Source organism: Gouania willdenowi, chromosome 24 (genome assembly GCF_900634775.1).
Source record: "Gouania willdenowi chromosome 24, fGouWil2.1, whole genome shotgun sequence".
Taxonomy (NCBI): Eukaryota; Metazoa; Chordata; class Actinopteri; order Blenniiformes; family Gobiesocidae; genus Gouania; species Gouania willdenowi.
Window position 1 is genome coordinate 24,244,486 of NC_041066.1, and position 18,699 is coordinate 24,263,184.

The following is an 18,699-nucleotide window of genomic DNA, read 5'->3' on the forward strand; positions in this document are numbered from 1 at the left end:
TATTATCCGGTCCAACGGTGAAAGGATCGGTAGTGACTGCTGTCAATGCACCTACAGTTGTAAGTTTAATTTGCTTGTCAAATCCTTAAAAATAATGAAAAATGAGTCTGCACTGAAACTATCTACACTGTTAGAACAATTTATGTTAATATAATTAAATTATGAATTGACCCCTGGTACGTTATTGTTGATACGTTGTTGTTGTTACTGGAAAATATATGACACCGTTTTAGATTTTACGTTTTTTTATTCTATTTATTTATTTATTGTTTATTAGGTTATTTGATTCTCTATCTCTTTTAGATAATGTATGTTCAACCTGTGAAAATGAAATGCTTAAGATGTTTACAAATATGTGCCTGTTTATGTATAAGGTTATAAAAAAAAACAAAAAAACAACAGTTGTAGACAAAAGGCCCGAAGAAGAAGAGCGGTTTCCGTTTCCGGTGACGTCCAGGATTTTGATAAATCTCGCGCGCTCTTCAAAACATAGCCACGGAACGCGCGCATTGGAGCTAAAGGCAGCGCGGTTCAACCAAACTTCACCAATTAATTTGTTTTTTTTCTGAAACTTATCGACACAAACTTGGTAAGAAAACCTTTTTATTCTCACATTTACCGTCACTCGTTTGTTTGCTATGTAATGTTACCAGTGGTGCCTCCGAGTCACGTCTTAAACTAGCTTACATTTATTTATTGTTTCTTAAACTAACTACTGCGCTTAATCCACCTTTTGTTTAAGGTTTACCAGGACCTAATTAGCCAAAAATAAAACCATATCTATTTCATTACTCATGACGTTTTAATTCAGAAGTTAATAATCCCCTTCATTTGACCTTTCTGTGTAGATGTAAACGGTCATGTCGTTAAAATTATGTTAATCTGTTATGCTTTTTGAATAAAACCTGTTGTCTGCATTGTTTTTATTATTATTTTTTTAATTTAAACATTGATTTGTATTGTTTTTAATTCACATTTATTTTATTATTATTTTTTTTTACTTATTTGCATTCAACAAAAAACTATTATTCATCTTCAATTTTTGGTATTAAAATGTGAATTAAGTGAATAAAACAACACCTACAACTTCCTCTGTAGTCTCAAAGTCAAAATATTAGTACTAACTAGACATTTACTTATAAATAATATTTTACATATAAATATGAGTTAATTTTAACTGAGACAGTGTTTTTGTCTTTTTTAGAATGGTGACGTACATTTCTAGGTGAAATATTTGTTAAGTTTAATTTTATTGAGTTATTGTTAAGTCTAAACATCATAATGTAGTCCCTGTGAATCACACTTTGTTGCTTCACGTTACTGTCATTCTGGTGTTTGATCATCTGATCGTTTAATTTGACTGTTTGCAGGAAATATCGGCGATGAGGATGTCAACCATGACCAGGAAGAGGAAACTATCTACGGCTGTGGACACTGACAGGTGAGGATTTTATTTAAATATATGTTTTAAGGCACGTTTAACCTCAAATATATATATATGTATGTATTTATTTTTTAAATCAAAGAATGTAGGAACGATTGAGATAAAATAAAGTATAAACGCTGGTATTTTTTGACTGCACCATGAAGTCCCTTTCCCTTAAATCAGCTGTAAAATACACTAAAAAATATTATCTATCTTCTTATTAGTTTTTCATCTCCTTTTTACCACGTTAGGCTTCATAATCCATGAAAATATTGATGTTATTATTTTTGGTGTGAGCTTTTGAACTTTTTTCTGTCACTATCGCCCACAATTTAAAAAAAAAAAAAAATGGTAAAATGATCCTTAAGAGATCTGTCTGGAAGTGGGAAAAGTTATCTTAATAATTATTAACAATGTATGTGTAAGTTATAGAACTGTAGCATGGTTCCCCAGTATTGCGTTTAATGAAATTGTAATTGAGTTAGTTTTTAGAATTTTTATGTCAATAACAAGATAATTGTAATGAATGATCGATTACGCAATTACAATTATAATTGAGCCCAACCCAGACTTCTGATCAGATAAACACAAACCGTATCCGTATAAAGCTGTTGCTAATGCAGCTGTAGCTACATTGTGAACATTAACACATGGAAGTTAGTTTTTAATTTTTTTGTTCAACCAGCTGTCCCTCTGAGAAAGAGTTAATGATGGAGGACGCGTCGCCTGTGAAAAGGAGATCTCCTAGGAAGCCTCAACAGTCTCCAACCAGGAAGAAGCTGCTGAGCTCCATGGATCAAAAAGCCTGTCCTTCACCACAGAAAAAAGCTGCAGCAGGTACAACCAAAGCAGAGCCCGGGGTTTTCACTGTTGCACTTTTTAAATCATGTAAAGCTCATTGACTTGCCTTGTGTATGAAATACGTTATACAAATACAATTGTCTTGCCAAAATCCGGCCAATTTTCTTCAAGTTATTCCACAAAATTTCCCCAAATTCCCAAAATCAGGGATTTTTAACACTTGTAATATTAACATCTCTGCCAGTTTTTTTTAAATATAAAATGGTCAGTAAATGTCCTACGAGGAAGCGCTTTTACCACTTCAGAGTTCCAATAAATGGCAGTTTTTTTATATTTTCAGTTTAAAATGAAGAAAAACACAAAACACAAAAAAGATGTTTTGAGATTTAGTAGGAAGAAAACTATGAAAACTGTAAATAATGTTAAGAATGTATAAAACTATTTACAAATAAATAAAAAAAAATGTTTACCATGTTTATAAATGTGCAAAAACAGGCCATTTTATGGCAACTTTTACACTGAGTTTGTGCGTGAGAGTCACTTTTATTTCAGTTTAATTAGCTTAAGCAGGGTTTATGCTTTATAGATAAACTGTTTAAAATAAAATCTGATTAATCGGTTAATTTATGATGAAAATAATGGTTAGTTGCAGCTCTAGTAATTTTAATGTGCTCATACGGGATGTGTGGCTGACGACGCAGTAGGTGTTCAATGGTTACGTGAAGATCCTACAGGGACTGATATACTTTATCATTTATATGTGGACGTGCAAACCAGGGCACGTTAATGTTGAATTTGCTCTTTTTCCACCAAATAAATCTGTGGCCCACTTAAGGTCAAACTGGTCCGTATTTGGCCCCTGAACTAAAGAGTGGAGTTTCAGGGAAGGTTAAGATGATTCCAACCATGTTTTTTTGTCTGTGTGTGTTTTAGGATCTCCTACAAAATCTCTACTTAAGCCTTCGATGATGACGAGCTCGTTCTACGGAAAGCAGAAACCTGGTTATCTGACTCCACTGGAGAGGAAGGCTCTGAAGGAGTCACTGCCTGCTCCTCCTCCTCCTCCCATTCCAGCTTTGTCCAAAACCACAGAGAAGAAGAAGAAGAAGAAGAAGAATGCTAAAACAGGCAGCAAACCCAGGAAGGCCACAGGTTCCAGTAAAGGAGGGAAAAGCAGCTCAGCATCAACAAAGAGGATCAAACCATCCCCAGGGAGCAGCAGGTTGGTTTCATCCGTTTCTGACTAACAATTTATTCACTTATTGAACAACATGGAGTAATGTTGACTGGTTCCCACAGTGTGGCTGCTAGTTCACGGCCCACCGCCATCACCGAGCCCAAGAAATCCATCACCGTCAGCTTCAGCAGCGTCAAACCTAAACCCAAGATCTTCGTGGGAGCCGCGTTCTTCAGCACCGCCAAGAAACCCACATCCATGTACAAGAAGACCACGCCCAGAGTGTCCTCCAGGACGGCCGGCGCCCCGAGAAAAAACAAAGCTCAGCTGGTCCCTGACAAAACAGCGAAGGTTTGTAGGTCACATGACAACGTTTTCCTGTTTATTTGGATCTTTGGCTTCTTCGTTTTGCGGGAATCTTAGAATAAACAAACAAAAAAGTCTTAAAGGGTTGGAGCTCAACTGTGACGGAAAAAGAATAGTCACAAAAGTTGAAATAATGTTGACTTAAGCACATCAGAAATGTGGAAACGAGTATTCCAAGAAACCTGATTGATATTTCTTGTCTTTTAAAGATACATGTTTTTATTTGAAGCTCTATAAAGGTGTTTGTGTCCGACATCGTTGTTTTGTCCTCGTTTGTTCCCTCAGACCAACATCCAATCAGTGCAGAGAGAGAACGAACCGGAGGCAAAGCGGATAATAACAAAGTTTGATCCCTCTGATTGGTTGGACTGCGAGAATGAAGAGCTAGAGTTTCCACTGCCTCTCAGGTACCACGAACACACAAACAATCATCTTTAGTTTGCTTTATTCCATCTAAAACAGCCTATTTACTTTAAATCATTATTTTCTACTTTTTTGTGCCATATTGAAATAATAAAATGAAAAAATCTGAGCAATACGACATTTAAAGTTATATTTTGGGAAATTAAAGTCATAATTTTATGAGAATAAAATGTAAATCCAAACAGGATGTTGTGTTTTTATCATATGTGCGTTATGGAGAATGTGGAACATTTAGTGAGATTATTTTTGTCTTTAGGTAAAATACTATCATCACCTCTGTTCCCATCACTTTGCAGACGTTTGCGTTTGTTCCGACAAAAGAACCAGATTAGGAGCAAAAAGCCTCTTATTGTGGAGGAGGAAGTGACAGGAAGTGGTCGACTTCAGGGCCATCGCTGTTAAGCATTACGAGTTTTTAAGAATATGGTTTTATTTTTTTAAGAGATCCCTCTTGGTTTTTTTTATGCCCCTCGCTTTCTTCTACATTCTTATTTTATTCATTATTTTCCTAATTTCTGCCCGTTTGGTACGTGATCCTCTGTAATAATCTGAAACTTATTTAACTCTATAACGACAGCTCCCCAAAAATACTGAGTGAGAAGTTTGGGATCAAGCAAGATGTGAAGATCATCTTATCCAGGACTCCGTCACCCAGACCTGCGTCTGTGGCATCGTCCCTCAGCGTTCAGGTAAATAATCACGTCAATTTCAAATTTAATGAAATAAAATCCTGGAAATGAGTGTTTTCTGAACACTAACGATGACGATGTTAAATGTTCTCATTTCTTTTAGGACGAATGTCTGACTGACATCAGCCCGATCGAGAGCTCACCAAACTCACCCAAAGGTGCATAAACGGACTGATCTTGCGCCATTAAAAACTACTAATGCTAACTAGTAGCATGAGTTAGCATTAGCAACAGTCTTTTTTTAGTAAAACTGCTAAGATCAGCCTCCTTTTTAACACATTTCTTCTTTTTGTTTTCAGCAGAGTCACCGGCCGTGTATCCCATATTTGGATCCGCCTCAAAAAGGTGAGATTACTCGTGTGTTCAACATAAGGTTCCCCCGACGCCACGAACTCAAGCTAACGCAGCTTTTCTTAAATGTGAAATTAAGAGCATGGAAAACCAGCAGGTGTGTGTAATTCTTCTTAGATTTACCTCCATTTTTTGTTCCATGTTTGCATTAAAGGATTAAGAAAGCTGCTCTCAAGCCCCCGCTGTCCTGCAGCACCCCCTCTGGTGGAATGGTGTCACTGCAGCGTCCATGTGCTGCACCTAAAGAGCGACGAGTTCGCAGCAGGAAGGAGAAGCAGGACAATGACCAGCTCATCATTGTGAGTTTATTTAACCAACATCATGTGAGAATATATGAAGTATAATAAAATAGCAACGATTCGAAGCATGATTCTTTATTGCTGATTCATGGATGATATTGGTTAATTTAGAACGATTCAGTGACTTTTTATCCAAAATAATAATTCAACCAGTGTGACTAAGAAATAAATCTCTAAATACTGGACAGTACAGGTGAGGTTTTATAGATTCCTGATGTTTCTTGTAAAGGAATAGTCTATAAATGTATTATGGACATAAACAAAGAAGTAAACAACATTTAATGTCAAATATATTCACATTTTATAGAAATAAAGTCCAACCAACTTTTCTGCTCTCACTTTCAACACTCAATGTTTTCAATAAAAATAAAAATATTTGGTTTACCTGACTCTACTGCTTGATTTTAACATTAAAATACAATATTAATATAAAAAAATGAAATGCAAGCAATATCTGTTCATGTTAAATACGCAGTGGTTGAACTGGGGCTGCACGATTATGGCCAAAATGTAATCACGATTATCATCACAATTATTTATCATATTACACTACTTTTAAACAGTTTACAATGCAAATTTAAACTTTAAATACGAATTATACAAAAAAAAAAAATCAACCCAGGAATTTAGGATGTACCAAAGGCTAATGAAATAAATGCATTACTACAGAGTGCAGATTCCGTATTTTAAATGTAAATATTGCCGACGATCAGATCAATTTAATCGTGGAAATCAAAATCATGATCACGATTAAAATTCGATTAATTGTGCAGCCCGAGGTTGAACCTGATACTTTTATTTTCAGTAGCAGAGTCGGCCGGAACGTTTTTATTATTAAAACCGCTTAAAAAACACATCCATATAAAGTCTGCTGTGTTTAAATCTAATGCGTTATTTCCTTGTATTGACTAAATCGATTGATTAGTGTCATCAGGAAGTCCAACTTGCTGAGCACAGATCGATGTTGTTGGATTGTAGGAATATAAATGGATGAATCGTTACAGCCTTATTAAATATAATAAATGTGTGTGTGTGTCATTAGGATGCAGGTCAGAAGCAGTTTGGAGCGACGACCTGCAGCTCCTGTGGAATGATCTACAGCGCCGACAACCCAGAGGATAATTTCCAGCACACACAGTTCCACCAGCGCTTCCTGGACTCCATCAAATACGTGGTAAAACATATTCAACCAGAATATTGAGAATTATTTTTTACCGTTAGTGTAAATCTCCTGTTGTGTCGCCAGGGTTGGAAAAAGGAGCGTGTGGTCGCTGAATTCTGGGATGGAAAAATCCTGCTGGTCATGCCCGACGATCCCAAATACACCGTCAAAAAGGTGCGAGAATATAGTGAAGGGTTCTGACCTTTCCGTCAGCTCAGCAACACACGATATATATCAGACCCTCCAGGAATTAGCAATGTTGTGATCGCAGCTATTAATGCAAATTTAATTAATTCTGTGCAACCCTGCACTTCTGTCCAATCACAGCAAATTTTCACAATTTTAACCAATCTGATTAAACTGCCATCAGTTACCAGGAGTCCTACAGTGTGACTAGAGTCACCATTTAGTCTGGTTACAGATGTGTCACAACAGCCAAACTGACACTTTTCAGCCAAAATAGCGGGGAACGTGTTTCACGAACGCAAGTGTTTAATGATCTGCTGCTGATCTAGAAAGACTTTTAAATAAAATAACCTGATTAAACCTCTACTATTATATAAGATCTATGATAGAGCTTCATTACAGGTACCGTCTAAAATGGTAGCAGTGGCTATTATCATTAGTGCTTACGCCCCCTGGTGGTATCTCCACACACACATTTACAAATTGCTGAACACATAAAACTCTTTTGCAGTAAAAGTCATGAGTGCATTGATGAGATTTTTACAGGAAAAGAACCTTTTATTTATTTTAGGATTTTTTTAGTTTTAGTTTTAAAAACTTAAACTTATTGTCTGCACTGGAAAACTTTAAAAAGTGATGAAATAATCCGTATCTTGTTAAATTGTTAATCTGAGCTCTTTTCTGCATTGTTGAGAAAGAATTCAAAGGCAATAAGGTGTTTGGCAAATTGACCAGTTTAGGCAAAAATTATAGAAAATAATAAGGCCTCAAAATGCCGCAACTTTTGCTGCAGTTTTTGAAAAAGCCGCCGCAAAATCCGTGGTTTTAGTGCAACAATTGCAGAAATCCTGGCGGGACTGACTGACTGTTTGTTTGTCATCAGGCTGAGGACGTGCGGCGCGTGGCGGACAGCGAGCTGGGCTTTCAGCAGCTGACTCTGAGCCAACCGAAGCAGGCCAGAACCTACCTGTTCGTCAACACGGAGCGGATGGTGGTGGGATGTTTAGTGGCTGAGCCCATCCGACAGGTGAGGGAAAAATAGCTCGTTTACTGTTTAGATCAGGGGCCGAATACGGACCAGTTTGAGCTTAAGTGGGCCTCATATTTCATATTTCAGGTGGGAAAAAAGAGCAAATTCAACATTAATGATAAAGGGAAACTTAAAGTTCCCTGATTTGGGGGAAATTTCTTGGAATAATTTGAGAAAAATATGCCAGATTTAGGACAAAAATAACAATATTTTCAACAAATTGAGATTAAAAATGACTGTCGTCATTTGATATAAGAACTAGAAAACTGAGCTCTGCAAATATTGTGGATTTTAATTTAATTTGTGTATTTGGAGGGAGTAATAAATCTACAAACTAATTAGTTTGTTACTTATATAATGTTTTTTGAGCAGGCTGAAGAGGATTAGGGCCAATTTGGATGGAGAAAATAATTTTGGGCAAATTGAGAAATAAAAAATAAAATATTGTGGTAAGTCTAATGTTTGCTAATAAAGTCAAATCTACAGAAGCTGACTAGGGCCAATTCACCATATGACAACAAACAGCAGATTGTGGCCGTTTATTGATGAATTTATTCTACATCAAAGTTGGGATTAATAATTAATAATAGTTCAAACACATGGTTCCCATACTTTCTTCACAATGACTTTTCCAAAATATTTTACCAAATTTCCATGACTTAGTTCTGAAGCGCTAAGACTTTTCTTTGCGTATGCACTTCCTGCTTTGTAACGTACGCCAGCTGAAGTAATCGTACCTACGCAGTTTTATAAATGAGGCGGAGATAACGCTCAACATCTTTGAGGTTAAACATATTTTACATATTAAGATAAAATAGGCTTTATTTCTAAAACTTTTCAAAAAAAAGTTAAAATATTCCATGACTTTTCAAGACTGGAAAATCAGTTTTAAGGACTTTGAAGAGATATTGCCGTTCTCTTGATTATTGGAAACAGAATATTATTCTTATCTATTTTATTTTAAAGTAAAAATGGCACCAGCTGAACTTGTGTTAGAACGTTGTGTGTGTGTGTGTGTGTGTGTGTGTGTGTGTGTGTGTGTTCCAGGCGTTCAGAGTTCTGGAGAAGCCCAACGTTTACAAAGACATGACCAAAGACGACTTCATGGAGCCGCATCGAGCCTGGTGCTGCTCCACCGCCCCAGAACCAGCTCTGTGTGGAATCAGTCGCATCTGGGTGTTCAGCCTGGCCCGGAGGAAGGGCGTGGCCAGCCGCATGCTGGACACAGTCAGGTACGACCCCTCACTCTGAAAGGCCGTCATTTATCAACCTCACGTGAAAATGGTTGAAAATCTCAGTAGACGTGTGGTCGTACGACAGGACCACCGTGTGGTTTATCAAACATTGGTATCTGACCAATCCCAGCGTACTAATGATGTGTTGATAAGTGTGGTGGCTGAATGTGGTCCTGAAGACACATGGAAATATAACGTTTATATAGGCCTCAGTCTGCTCGCTTTAGGTAATAAATATCACATTAACACTTGAAGCGCTATAAATGCTGTCCCATGTTTGTATATTTTGCCTTCAGCCAATTCCACCTTTAATTCATCACATTACTGATTAAATACTGCAGCACATTTGTCAAAGTGTTAGAAAGTATTTACATTTAAAAGCATGAATGAGGTCCTGTTTCCTTCGTACAGACTGTAGTGATGTGACGTACGGAGGAAATAGGACCTCATTCTCCACCATAGAGCATAGCAGCTCCACAAATCCACTCAGATCATGGTACACGAGGTCAGACCTGACGTGAGATCCAATCGTAGTGTACGATCACGTCACAATTAAAAAAATACCGAAGCTAGCACGTACATGGTACAAACGGTTGATGAATAAGTGCTAGTGTGTTTTACTCCAGTATTTAAAACACTTTTGAAGGGAAATTTGTTTAGTTTCTCTTGGCATGAGAATCAATGATTCAAACCACATGTTGAGAACCACTGCTCTAATCCTAAATATCTGATGCGTTCCCAGGAGCTCCTTCACGTACGGCAGCCACCTGACCAAGAAGGAAATCGCCTTCTCCGACCCGACGCCTGACGGGAAGCTGTTTGCCACCAAATACTGCAGCACGCCGGCGTTCCTCGTCTACAACTTTGTGGCGTGAATGTTTGGGAGATTATTAAAATAGTTTAACTCCCACCGCAGCTCAGAGTTGGTGTTCTATGCTCCGTGTGTTGGAAGTGTTCAACGTCAGCATCGCTTACCTCACGGTTAAAGTTGTGTAAACGACGTTCAGAGGTTTGTGTTTCACTAGATGTGCAGTAGGTAAACGTGCTGGAGGACCCACGTGTTGATTATCGCTGCATGGTTTCTGAACACAAGGATGAGGTAAATGGTTTTACGTTAACGACAGAATGCTGAAGGGTTTTTCTTCCTGTAAATAAATCAAATAAAAGTGTTTCTACACATTTGTCTCTTTATTTCTTTAAAAAGTCAAACTTATTTTAGTTCAGGGGCCAAATACGGAGCAGTTTGATCTCAAGTGGGGCCACAGATTTTATGCAGGAACATGATTGTGCCCGAGTTCACACTTCTATGTTTACATAAAATACTAAATATGTAAAAAAATCAACCATATCCAAGCAATAAGTGACAGATATCAGTCCCAACAGGATCTTCACTTTACATTTCCTAGATTTTGTGACTTAATTTCTATTTAATAAAATAAAATAATCTGAGGAAAATTGAAGAATTTTGTAAGGGGTGTTTTTTCAACTATTTAACATTAAAAATGACTAATGTCATAATCACCGAAAAAACTGAGGACTATTTTACGTTAAACATCAGACTTAGTGTGAGTAGTACGTTAGTATGACATTTACAACATAGCCTTTTAATCTGTGTACCCTTTGTTCTTTGGTTATTCTGTTGTAAAACCAAATCAAAATAACAAATAGTGGTTATTTTGTTTTATTGACTTAAAATAAAAAAAACAGACCAGTAGCGTTTTTCTGTTTGTGTGACATTTTACAGAAAACTATGGACGAGAGCTTCATGTTTTAATCTCAAGGAGCAATAAGACACATTACTGATGAATCAATACATAAACATTTAGTTTTTAAAAAGGGATGTTGCATAAAACATGCACATTATGTGATAAAATGAACCAGAGGTGGTGTAATGAATCTACTGGTGCTCCTTGTTTCTTGTGATCAACATTCGTGTGTGTTGAAGGCTGCCATTAGTGGTTTTATAACGTGCAAAAAATATATATTGTTACTGCCCTTAAAAAGCTGTAATTGTTTTTGCAAAAGTGTTAAATAGAAGTTCTAACATCTATTGTTCCTCAGTAGATAGCCAGTTACCAGATTATCTGGATACTATTTGGACCGTAACACTGTTTGGTAAAGTTGGCAGATATTCACAGATTCAGACTTCCAGCATCAATAATTCTTTAACAAAACCACAAAAATTAGGTGGAAAACATGATACAAGATCATTTTATCAAACGCAGCAGAATAAAAGTCCGTCTGTGTGGTGAGATTAAAACATGAAGCTCTCGTCCATAGTTTTCCTTAAATATCCAAATATCACACAAACAGAAGATTTCATTTTAAAACAGAAAAACGCTGATTGTCTGGTTTTTGATGTTTCTCTATTTCTGTTTTGGTTTTAAGTCAGTAAAACAAAATAACCACCGTTTATTGGTTATTTTGATTTGGTTTTAAAACTGAATAACCAAAGAACGAAGAGTACACGAATTCCTTTAACATCTAGTTTACAAATCGCATGACAAGTTAATGACACTCAAAATTAAGCAAAAAATAACTAAATCTTCCTTCTTAAGTGAAAATATAATAAACAAGTTTAATAGGAAATGAATGTTGAATTGTTTATTGTGTATAAAAAGGAAAGAAAAGACAAACCACATGAAAATATTCACAATAATAGGATAATTGTGAGCTACTTTAGCATAACTTGCTACTACTAACTACACTTTGATTCCTGTGAATCATTCGAGGACGATCACCTCATCATTTGCTTTGTTGAGCGACACGTTGCTCTCCAACGCCTCCACAATCTGCGTGGCAGACGGTCTCTTCTTGGGATCTTCTTCTGTGCAAAGGTAGAAGAGCTCCACCATCCTCCTGTAGGGGGCACCCAGGGTGTGAGCGTCCAGCGGGGGCCTCGTGCCCAGATGCTCGTAGTAGGCGTCCTCGGACCCCACCTCCATCGAGTCATCTGAAGCACAAACAGTTAAAAGTAACACTGATGTGTTTTACCAGATGTTGACAGTGTAGGCCTCATAAATCAAATAACATTTGTAAAGAAAGTTAAAAGTTTTTTGAAAGTTTGGTGCATTGCATTGTGGGATATGGAGTCTATTGGTTTAAAGTCACAAATTAGAGTGGACAAAAACAGACAGAATAAGTGATAAAAAGGGTTCAAAGTGTCAATATTGGCTTAAAAGTAACAGAAGAAAAACAGGAACAATTAGTTTAAACTGGCAAATAATGGGCATGACAAATGGTGAATGTGGTTAAATTGGGAAAAACAATCATGAAATGTGGTGAAAAGAGGTTAAAAGTGACAATAATGGGTCAACGTGTGCGTGCTGAACATGTGATGTAGAAGTGTCAGAAAAAGTGGTGAAAATAGGTTAAAATATGGTGAGTTTGGTGAAGTTGCAGAAAAAAATTAAAAATAAGCAAAACTGGGCTCAAATTATTCAAAAAATTTTCTTAGTTTCTTAGATACAAGAATTTCACATGAGAGCGTGAACGTAGATTACCAACACTAAGGAGAGTGTCTGACCTTCCTCGCTATCATCATCATCATCATCATCATCATCATCATTCTCCAACAAGTCCATATGAGGCATGTTGAGCGTCATCATCTCCCACAGAGTCAGCCCGTAGGCAAAGATGTCAGCCTTGTCTGTGATTTCTCCCTCGACCAGAGCTTCTTTAGGGGCCCACGGCTCCGTGCCAATGTACACGGCTTTGGGGTCTGACACTGAGGACACGCACGCACGCACACGCACACACACACACACACACACACACACACACACACACACACACACACACACACACACACACACACACACACACACACACACACACACACACACACACACACACACACACACACACACACACACACACACACACACACACACACACACACACACACACACACACACACACACACACACACACACACACACACACACACACACACACACACACACACACACACACAATTATGCGTACTTGTACTGCTACTAAACACCATGGGTTTTTGGCTGAGCAAATCATGTGCTTTTATTCTGAAGGCAATCATGTCAAACTTCAAACACTAGAGGGCAGTAACTGACTGTTTCTATTCAAATTACAGCAACGAGATAATAAAACTAAAGGTCATTTTGCAACTTTTTAGCCATTAACTGAATAAAAATTACACAGTCTGAGAATGAAAACACTCTTTAACAGCAAATTATAATGAATTCCTGTGGTCAGACTGAAAAGCGTTGGCTGAAGCCTTTGTAAATGATGTCATAGCACATCAGCAGATCAATCATAGCATTCATACTAACAGAATTATAAACATGTTACACAAAGTTTAAATTAGTTAGAATTCACGTACTTTTTAAAAGTCATATTTAGAAGTTTTGTGAGATTGTGGATAAAACCTGAACCGTTTCTTCTTCTCTCCCTCTTTCTTTCATCATCCTACCCCGACTCCCTCTTCCCTGTTCCCTTCCCCCTCACCCAGGCGTAACACTGCCCTCTCTTTTTAAATCCTTCCTATAATAAAATGTTTCTCACCCTTCCTTAGGGAGGGCTGGCGATGGTCACAGTTATGCAATAAAATAAATGAATTTGTTTAATTGTAATAATGAAACATGTTTAACTGTTGTGAAAAGATTGCACTACATGTAGCGTTGAGCTTTGACAGCATGTGCAGACAAGGTAAAAAAACAGTTCCTATAGTTCACATACAGTATGTCAAACATTAGGAACGAGGGCCCAGATCATGTAGTCGGGCTCGCAAGAAATATTTTGTTCAAAGTAAAAATTACAGCAAAAACAACTTTTTGTAAATTAAATTCATTAATTAAATACCATATATGTTGTAGATAAAATGCGATGCAGGGGATGCAATACAGTGATATTAAATCTCAATTATTTCAAAATTGCCTGACAAATTATCCCACAGAATTTCTGGCAAATTATATTGCAAAATTTCGAGAAAATTAGTTGCAAAGTAAAGGATTTTTTTTTACCTATTGCTTCACATTCTGGATTTTGTTTGAATTTGTGTTTTTTTTTCCTTCACAAAATGATGGATTTTTCTGGTCCGGCCCACTAAAATGAGTTATAATTTATTGTTGGTCATCAAACACATGATTAGAGCCTTTCAGAGTATTCTACCCATAAGCCACTGCTCTAAACATCATATTTATGCTTTTAAAGTGTGATTGTGTTTAAATGCTGAGTCACTAAAGGACATTTTATCAAGTTGTGCTCGAAATACTCAGATTTTATTCTGAAAATGAAAGCAGAGCTTGCCTTTCATGTTCTCGTCCAGCTGCAGAGACACTCCGATGTCACAGATCTTCACGCTCTCAAAGTCGCCCTTGATGACCACGTTAAACGACTTCATGTCGCCGTGCAGCAGCTTTTTCTCTGTGTGGAGATACTGTGGAGCAGAAAGTGTATGTGACACATTCTGTAGTTTAGTGGTGAAACATGGAACAGGAACAGGAAGTACCTGCAGGCCTCGGGCCACGTGCAGCGCCACCTTCTCAATGTTGGCGACGGGAAACTGCTTTAGGCCGTCCTCCGCCCGCTTCTCGATGAGGTCATACAGAGACCGCTCCCCGCCGTACTCCATCGCCAAACACTTGGAACCGTCTTTAGCCGTGGCCAACGCGCGGAAACCTTCAAGATTTGGGAGAGAATTAGTGAGAATTAGCTCGCCCAAAATACACTAAATGACGGAAAAATACACTAAATAAAAATGGCACAAAAGGACAGAAAGAAATGACAAATTTACTCCAAAAACAAAGAAAACAACTACAAATATACACGAAAAAGCAACCATAAAATATCAGAATACACATTACATAATATGCACAAAAGGGCAACAGAAATAAACAGAATTAATTAAAAAAGAAAAACAAATTAGACAAAAAATGTACAAAAAGAACAGAAAAGTATACAAAACTACACCAAAACGTAAAAAAAAAAAACCACACACAAAATGACAGAAAAATACACAAATTTAAGTTATTCCAAAAACAAATAAGACGATAAGAAATATTTAAAGAAAAAAATACACAAAATGACAACAAATTTAAAAAAACAAACATAAAACAAAAGAATACTCAACATTACAAAATGACAACTACAAAGGTACCAAAAAATAAATAAAAAAATAGAAAAATTCACAAAAGATAGCAAAAAAAAAGGAGACTAATTTACTCAAAAAACAAATAAGACAACGACAAATACATGAAAAATGACAAATAAACTATAAAATAACAATTAGGACAAAAAATACCACACACGCGCACACCCCTTCTTTAGAGCAGTGTAAAGAGCAGGATTTACCAATGACGTTGGGGTGATGGATCCCCTTCAAAACCTCGGCCTCGTTGTTCAGACGCTGCTGGTAAACGTCCACCTGATCACTGCAACATTTACTGTTGATCTTCTTCACGGCCCACGGAGACGCGTTCAGCTTTCCTGTCCTGGAAACAAAACAATCAAACATGATGGAAATAGACAGACTGTTATTCATCCTTTAGCAGATTTCATTTCACAGTAAAAGACAAGAAAATACACTCACACGTGCTGTCCCTTAAAGGAGAAAAAAGCGGCAAATTATACAGCCTTTTGTTAGTAAATGAGCCAGTTTGGCATTTTGCATCAACAAATTTAACCCAAAGTTGTCTTTCTGGTCAGACTTCATGTAAATTAAACACATTGAGATTTATATTTATCGCCATTTGGAGAAAAAATATCGAGATATGAGTTTTGGCCCTTATCGCCCAGCCCTATTTCACAATATCAATAATTACAAATCTCACCTTTACAAGAACAAAATGGTACAAAATATAAGTGTGTTCATTTTTTTTACGTGCAAGAAAAAGTAAATAGTAACGAACTGTAATTCAAGTACAAATATAAAAAAACAAGTGGTATTTTTATCAAACTGACAACAGATTCTGATTAAAAAAAAAAAAACTAACCGACTACATGCATAAAAGTGCCCAGTTTGTTGTGTGAAAAAGACGTTACATGCTATGCATATGTTAGCGCAATTAAATGTTATTTTTATAAATCGTTTGACATTTTTTTTTGATCGATACGATAATCACGCTGTGAAATCACAACATATTGCTGAATCTATTGTTTTCTTACACCCTGAGAAGGAATCAACAAACCTGTTGATGAGGTAAACACTGACTCCAGTCCCACAGCCCAGTTTTCTCATGAATGGAGAGGCAGGGATGATGATGGGTGTCCCTTCACCGCTTCCAAAGCTCCTCACCCGTGTAGATTTAGGGGTTTTAAACACGCACTCTTCAGTGGGGGAGGCCATTCTGTCAAAGATAACACAATTATCATAACAGGTCATTAATAGATACTCATTTCACACAGAAATATTAAATATTAAGGGTTTAAACTGACATAATCATTCAAATATGGATGTAAAATGTGCTATATAACAGAATATTTTGAGAATGTAATAAAACGACCATAATTTGACAGAAATATATACAGTAACTGTTGAGTAACAATTGTAAATCATTTTGAATCTCTAACAAAAGACCCATAGTTACTTGTCACAACAGAACATGATCACCAGATGAACGGAAACACACAACATTGTTGTTATTCGCATTAAAACGAATAACAATGAGTTATTTGAAAACAATAAAGTAGACTAAGTTGGAATTTGATATGTTGTTTAATTTAGGAATTTTTATGGACAGCAGAAGAAGGCAAATATGATATTAAAAAAAAATCTTAACGCCATATTATAAAAACTGAAGCAAAGTTAGCGACAACAATAAGTCACTCAAAGCTTTGTCGACCTTAAAGTGACATATTTATAATGTATGGTATCATGTAAAGTTAGTTACTGAAGGATTTGAGGAAGAAAAGACACCGTTTACCTGGTTCTTTTTACTCCTGCTGCTGAATAAACTAACCGTCCCGCCGCCAACGGTTTAAATTCACTTCCGGTATAAAGGAGGAAGGAAGCCGCCGAGGGACAAAATAAAACGGAAGTGGGAAAGTAAAAACATGCTGTAAACTACAAGTTTACACAAGTTTACGCAAATGCAGAACGTTAAAAATATATACATAAAAAATATCTTTTCAACGAGTCACAATTATATAATTATAAAAAACACTGAAAAAGATTTCAATTTGCAACAAAAACTATGTTTGAAAAAAAAAAATGTTACTTTATTACTTTTTATTGTAATATGGTCTTTTATTTTATTTTATTTTTCATGTACATTTACATTACTTATCAGCTTCTACGCAGATTTTCACTGTGTTTAGGCAATTCATTATATATATATATATATATATATATATATATATATATATATATATATATATATATATATATATGCGTAGCTGCAAAGCTGATAAGTAATGTATAATATATATCCTTACTATTCCCCTGATGGTCTCGAAAATGTATATCTTTTTAGTGATATTTAAAAAACAAAAAACAAACACACTTAGGTAAGAAAACTAATGCAAAAACAAGTACACCACAAATATAACTCTACTAAAGCTTTATTTTTCTCATGAATGCCATGGTATGATTTTTTGGCACTATATAAATAAAGAAAAAGTGCAATAAATTCTACTCTGAGACTAATCAGATTTATCATTGTGTTTTTTGCACATATGAAAATTCTTTCAAAAAATGTCTTTATTATACTACTGTATGTAAATATTATTACTGGTTTTATTTTTATATTATTTATTTTTTCTATTATTCCTATTTTGCTGGACACTCTAACTAGACATTAATGATTCAGTCATGATGTTTGTAATGATCAATTCTCTTATTCTATATTTAATAGGATTTTTTTTTTTGTGGAGACAAACCTTTAAAAATATTGAACGCTAAGGTTGGTTTTTGGGAAATATTTGTAAATTTTTGACAACAGTTATTGTTATTATGAAATTGTTGAAAATATCTGGCAAATTTTCCTCAAATTAATCAACCAAATCACCCAAATCAGGGAAATTTAAGTGAAGATCCAGCAGGGACTGATATACTCACATACTTTATCATTTATATATAATTTATACGTAGAAGTCCAAACCAGGGCATATTAATGTTGAACATGCTCTTTTTACAGGTAAAATCTGTGGCCCACTTCAGGTCAAACTGGTCCGTATTTGGCCCCTGAACAAACATGACTTTGATACCCCTGTACATGTGGGGAATAATTATGAAAACAAATATATTTTGTGTTTATAATTGAAACAGCAACTTCAGATTTACATTATGGGGCGTCAATTGTAAAGTTGCACATGATAAAATAAACAGCAACTTTTGTGCAACATTTAGCAACAAACCATGTTAAAAAATGTTAAATCTAAATTTAAACCACATGTGAAAGTAAATATTTAGCCTATTTGCAAATTCACCGTAGGTACCAAAATAAGAGCTCATTTCAGTAAATTTGCATATATAATGTAAATGTTAAATGTTAAATGTTAAATGTAAATGTTAAATCAAAATCGAAATCGAAATTTAAATCTAAATCTAAATCTAAATCTAAATCTAAATCTAAATC

The 18,699-nt window shown here is 35.9% G+C and overlaps 2 protein-coding genes across 2 annotated transcripts; one reads left to right on the top strand and one right to left on the bottom strand.

Moving 5' to 3' along the window:
- Positions 1–435: 435 nt before the first annotated feature.
- On the top strand, positions 436–10,275 carry esco2 (establishment of sister chromatid cohesion N-acetyltransferase 2). The gene is made up of 15 exons (XM_028439503.1): positions 436–589; positions 1,371–1,441; positions 2,112–2,263; positions 3,161–3,449; positions 3,527–3,755; positions 4,056–4,177; positions 4,771–4,882; positions 4,986–5,040; positions 5,185–5,227; positions 5,388–5,532; positions 6,575–6,706; positions 6,779–6,868; positions 7,764–7,907; positions 8,958–9,142; positions 9,888–10,275. Exons 2-15 carry the CDS (start codon positions 1,383–1,385, stop codon positions 10,018–10,020), a joined length of 1,890 nt encoding a protein of 629 aa, XP_028295304.1. The 5' UTR covers positions 436–589; positions 1,371–1,382; the 3' UTR covers positions 10,021–10,275.
- On the bottom strand, positions 5,357–17,110 carry pbk (PDZ binding kinase). Its single transcript, XM_028439522.1, has 9 exons — positions 17,047–17,110; positions 16,312–16,470; positions 15,476–15,615; positions 14,634–14,803; positions 14,432–14,561; positions 12,672–12,872; positions 11,887–12,098; positions 10,121–10,227; positions 5,357–5,473 (listed from the first exon to the last, which is right to left on the bottom strand). The coding sequence occupies exons 2-9, from the start codon at positions 16,467–16,469 to the stop codon at positions 5,449–5,451; spliced, it is 1,143 nt and encodes a 380-aa protein (XP_028295323.1). The 5' UTR covers position 16,470; positions 17,047–17,110; the 3' UTR covers positions 5,357–5,448.
- Between the last annotated feature and the right edge of the window lie 1,589 nt (positions 17,111–18,699).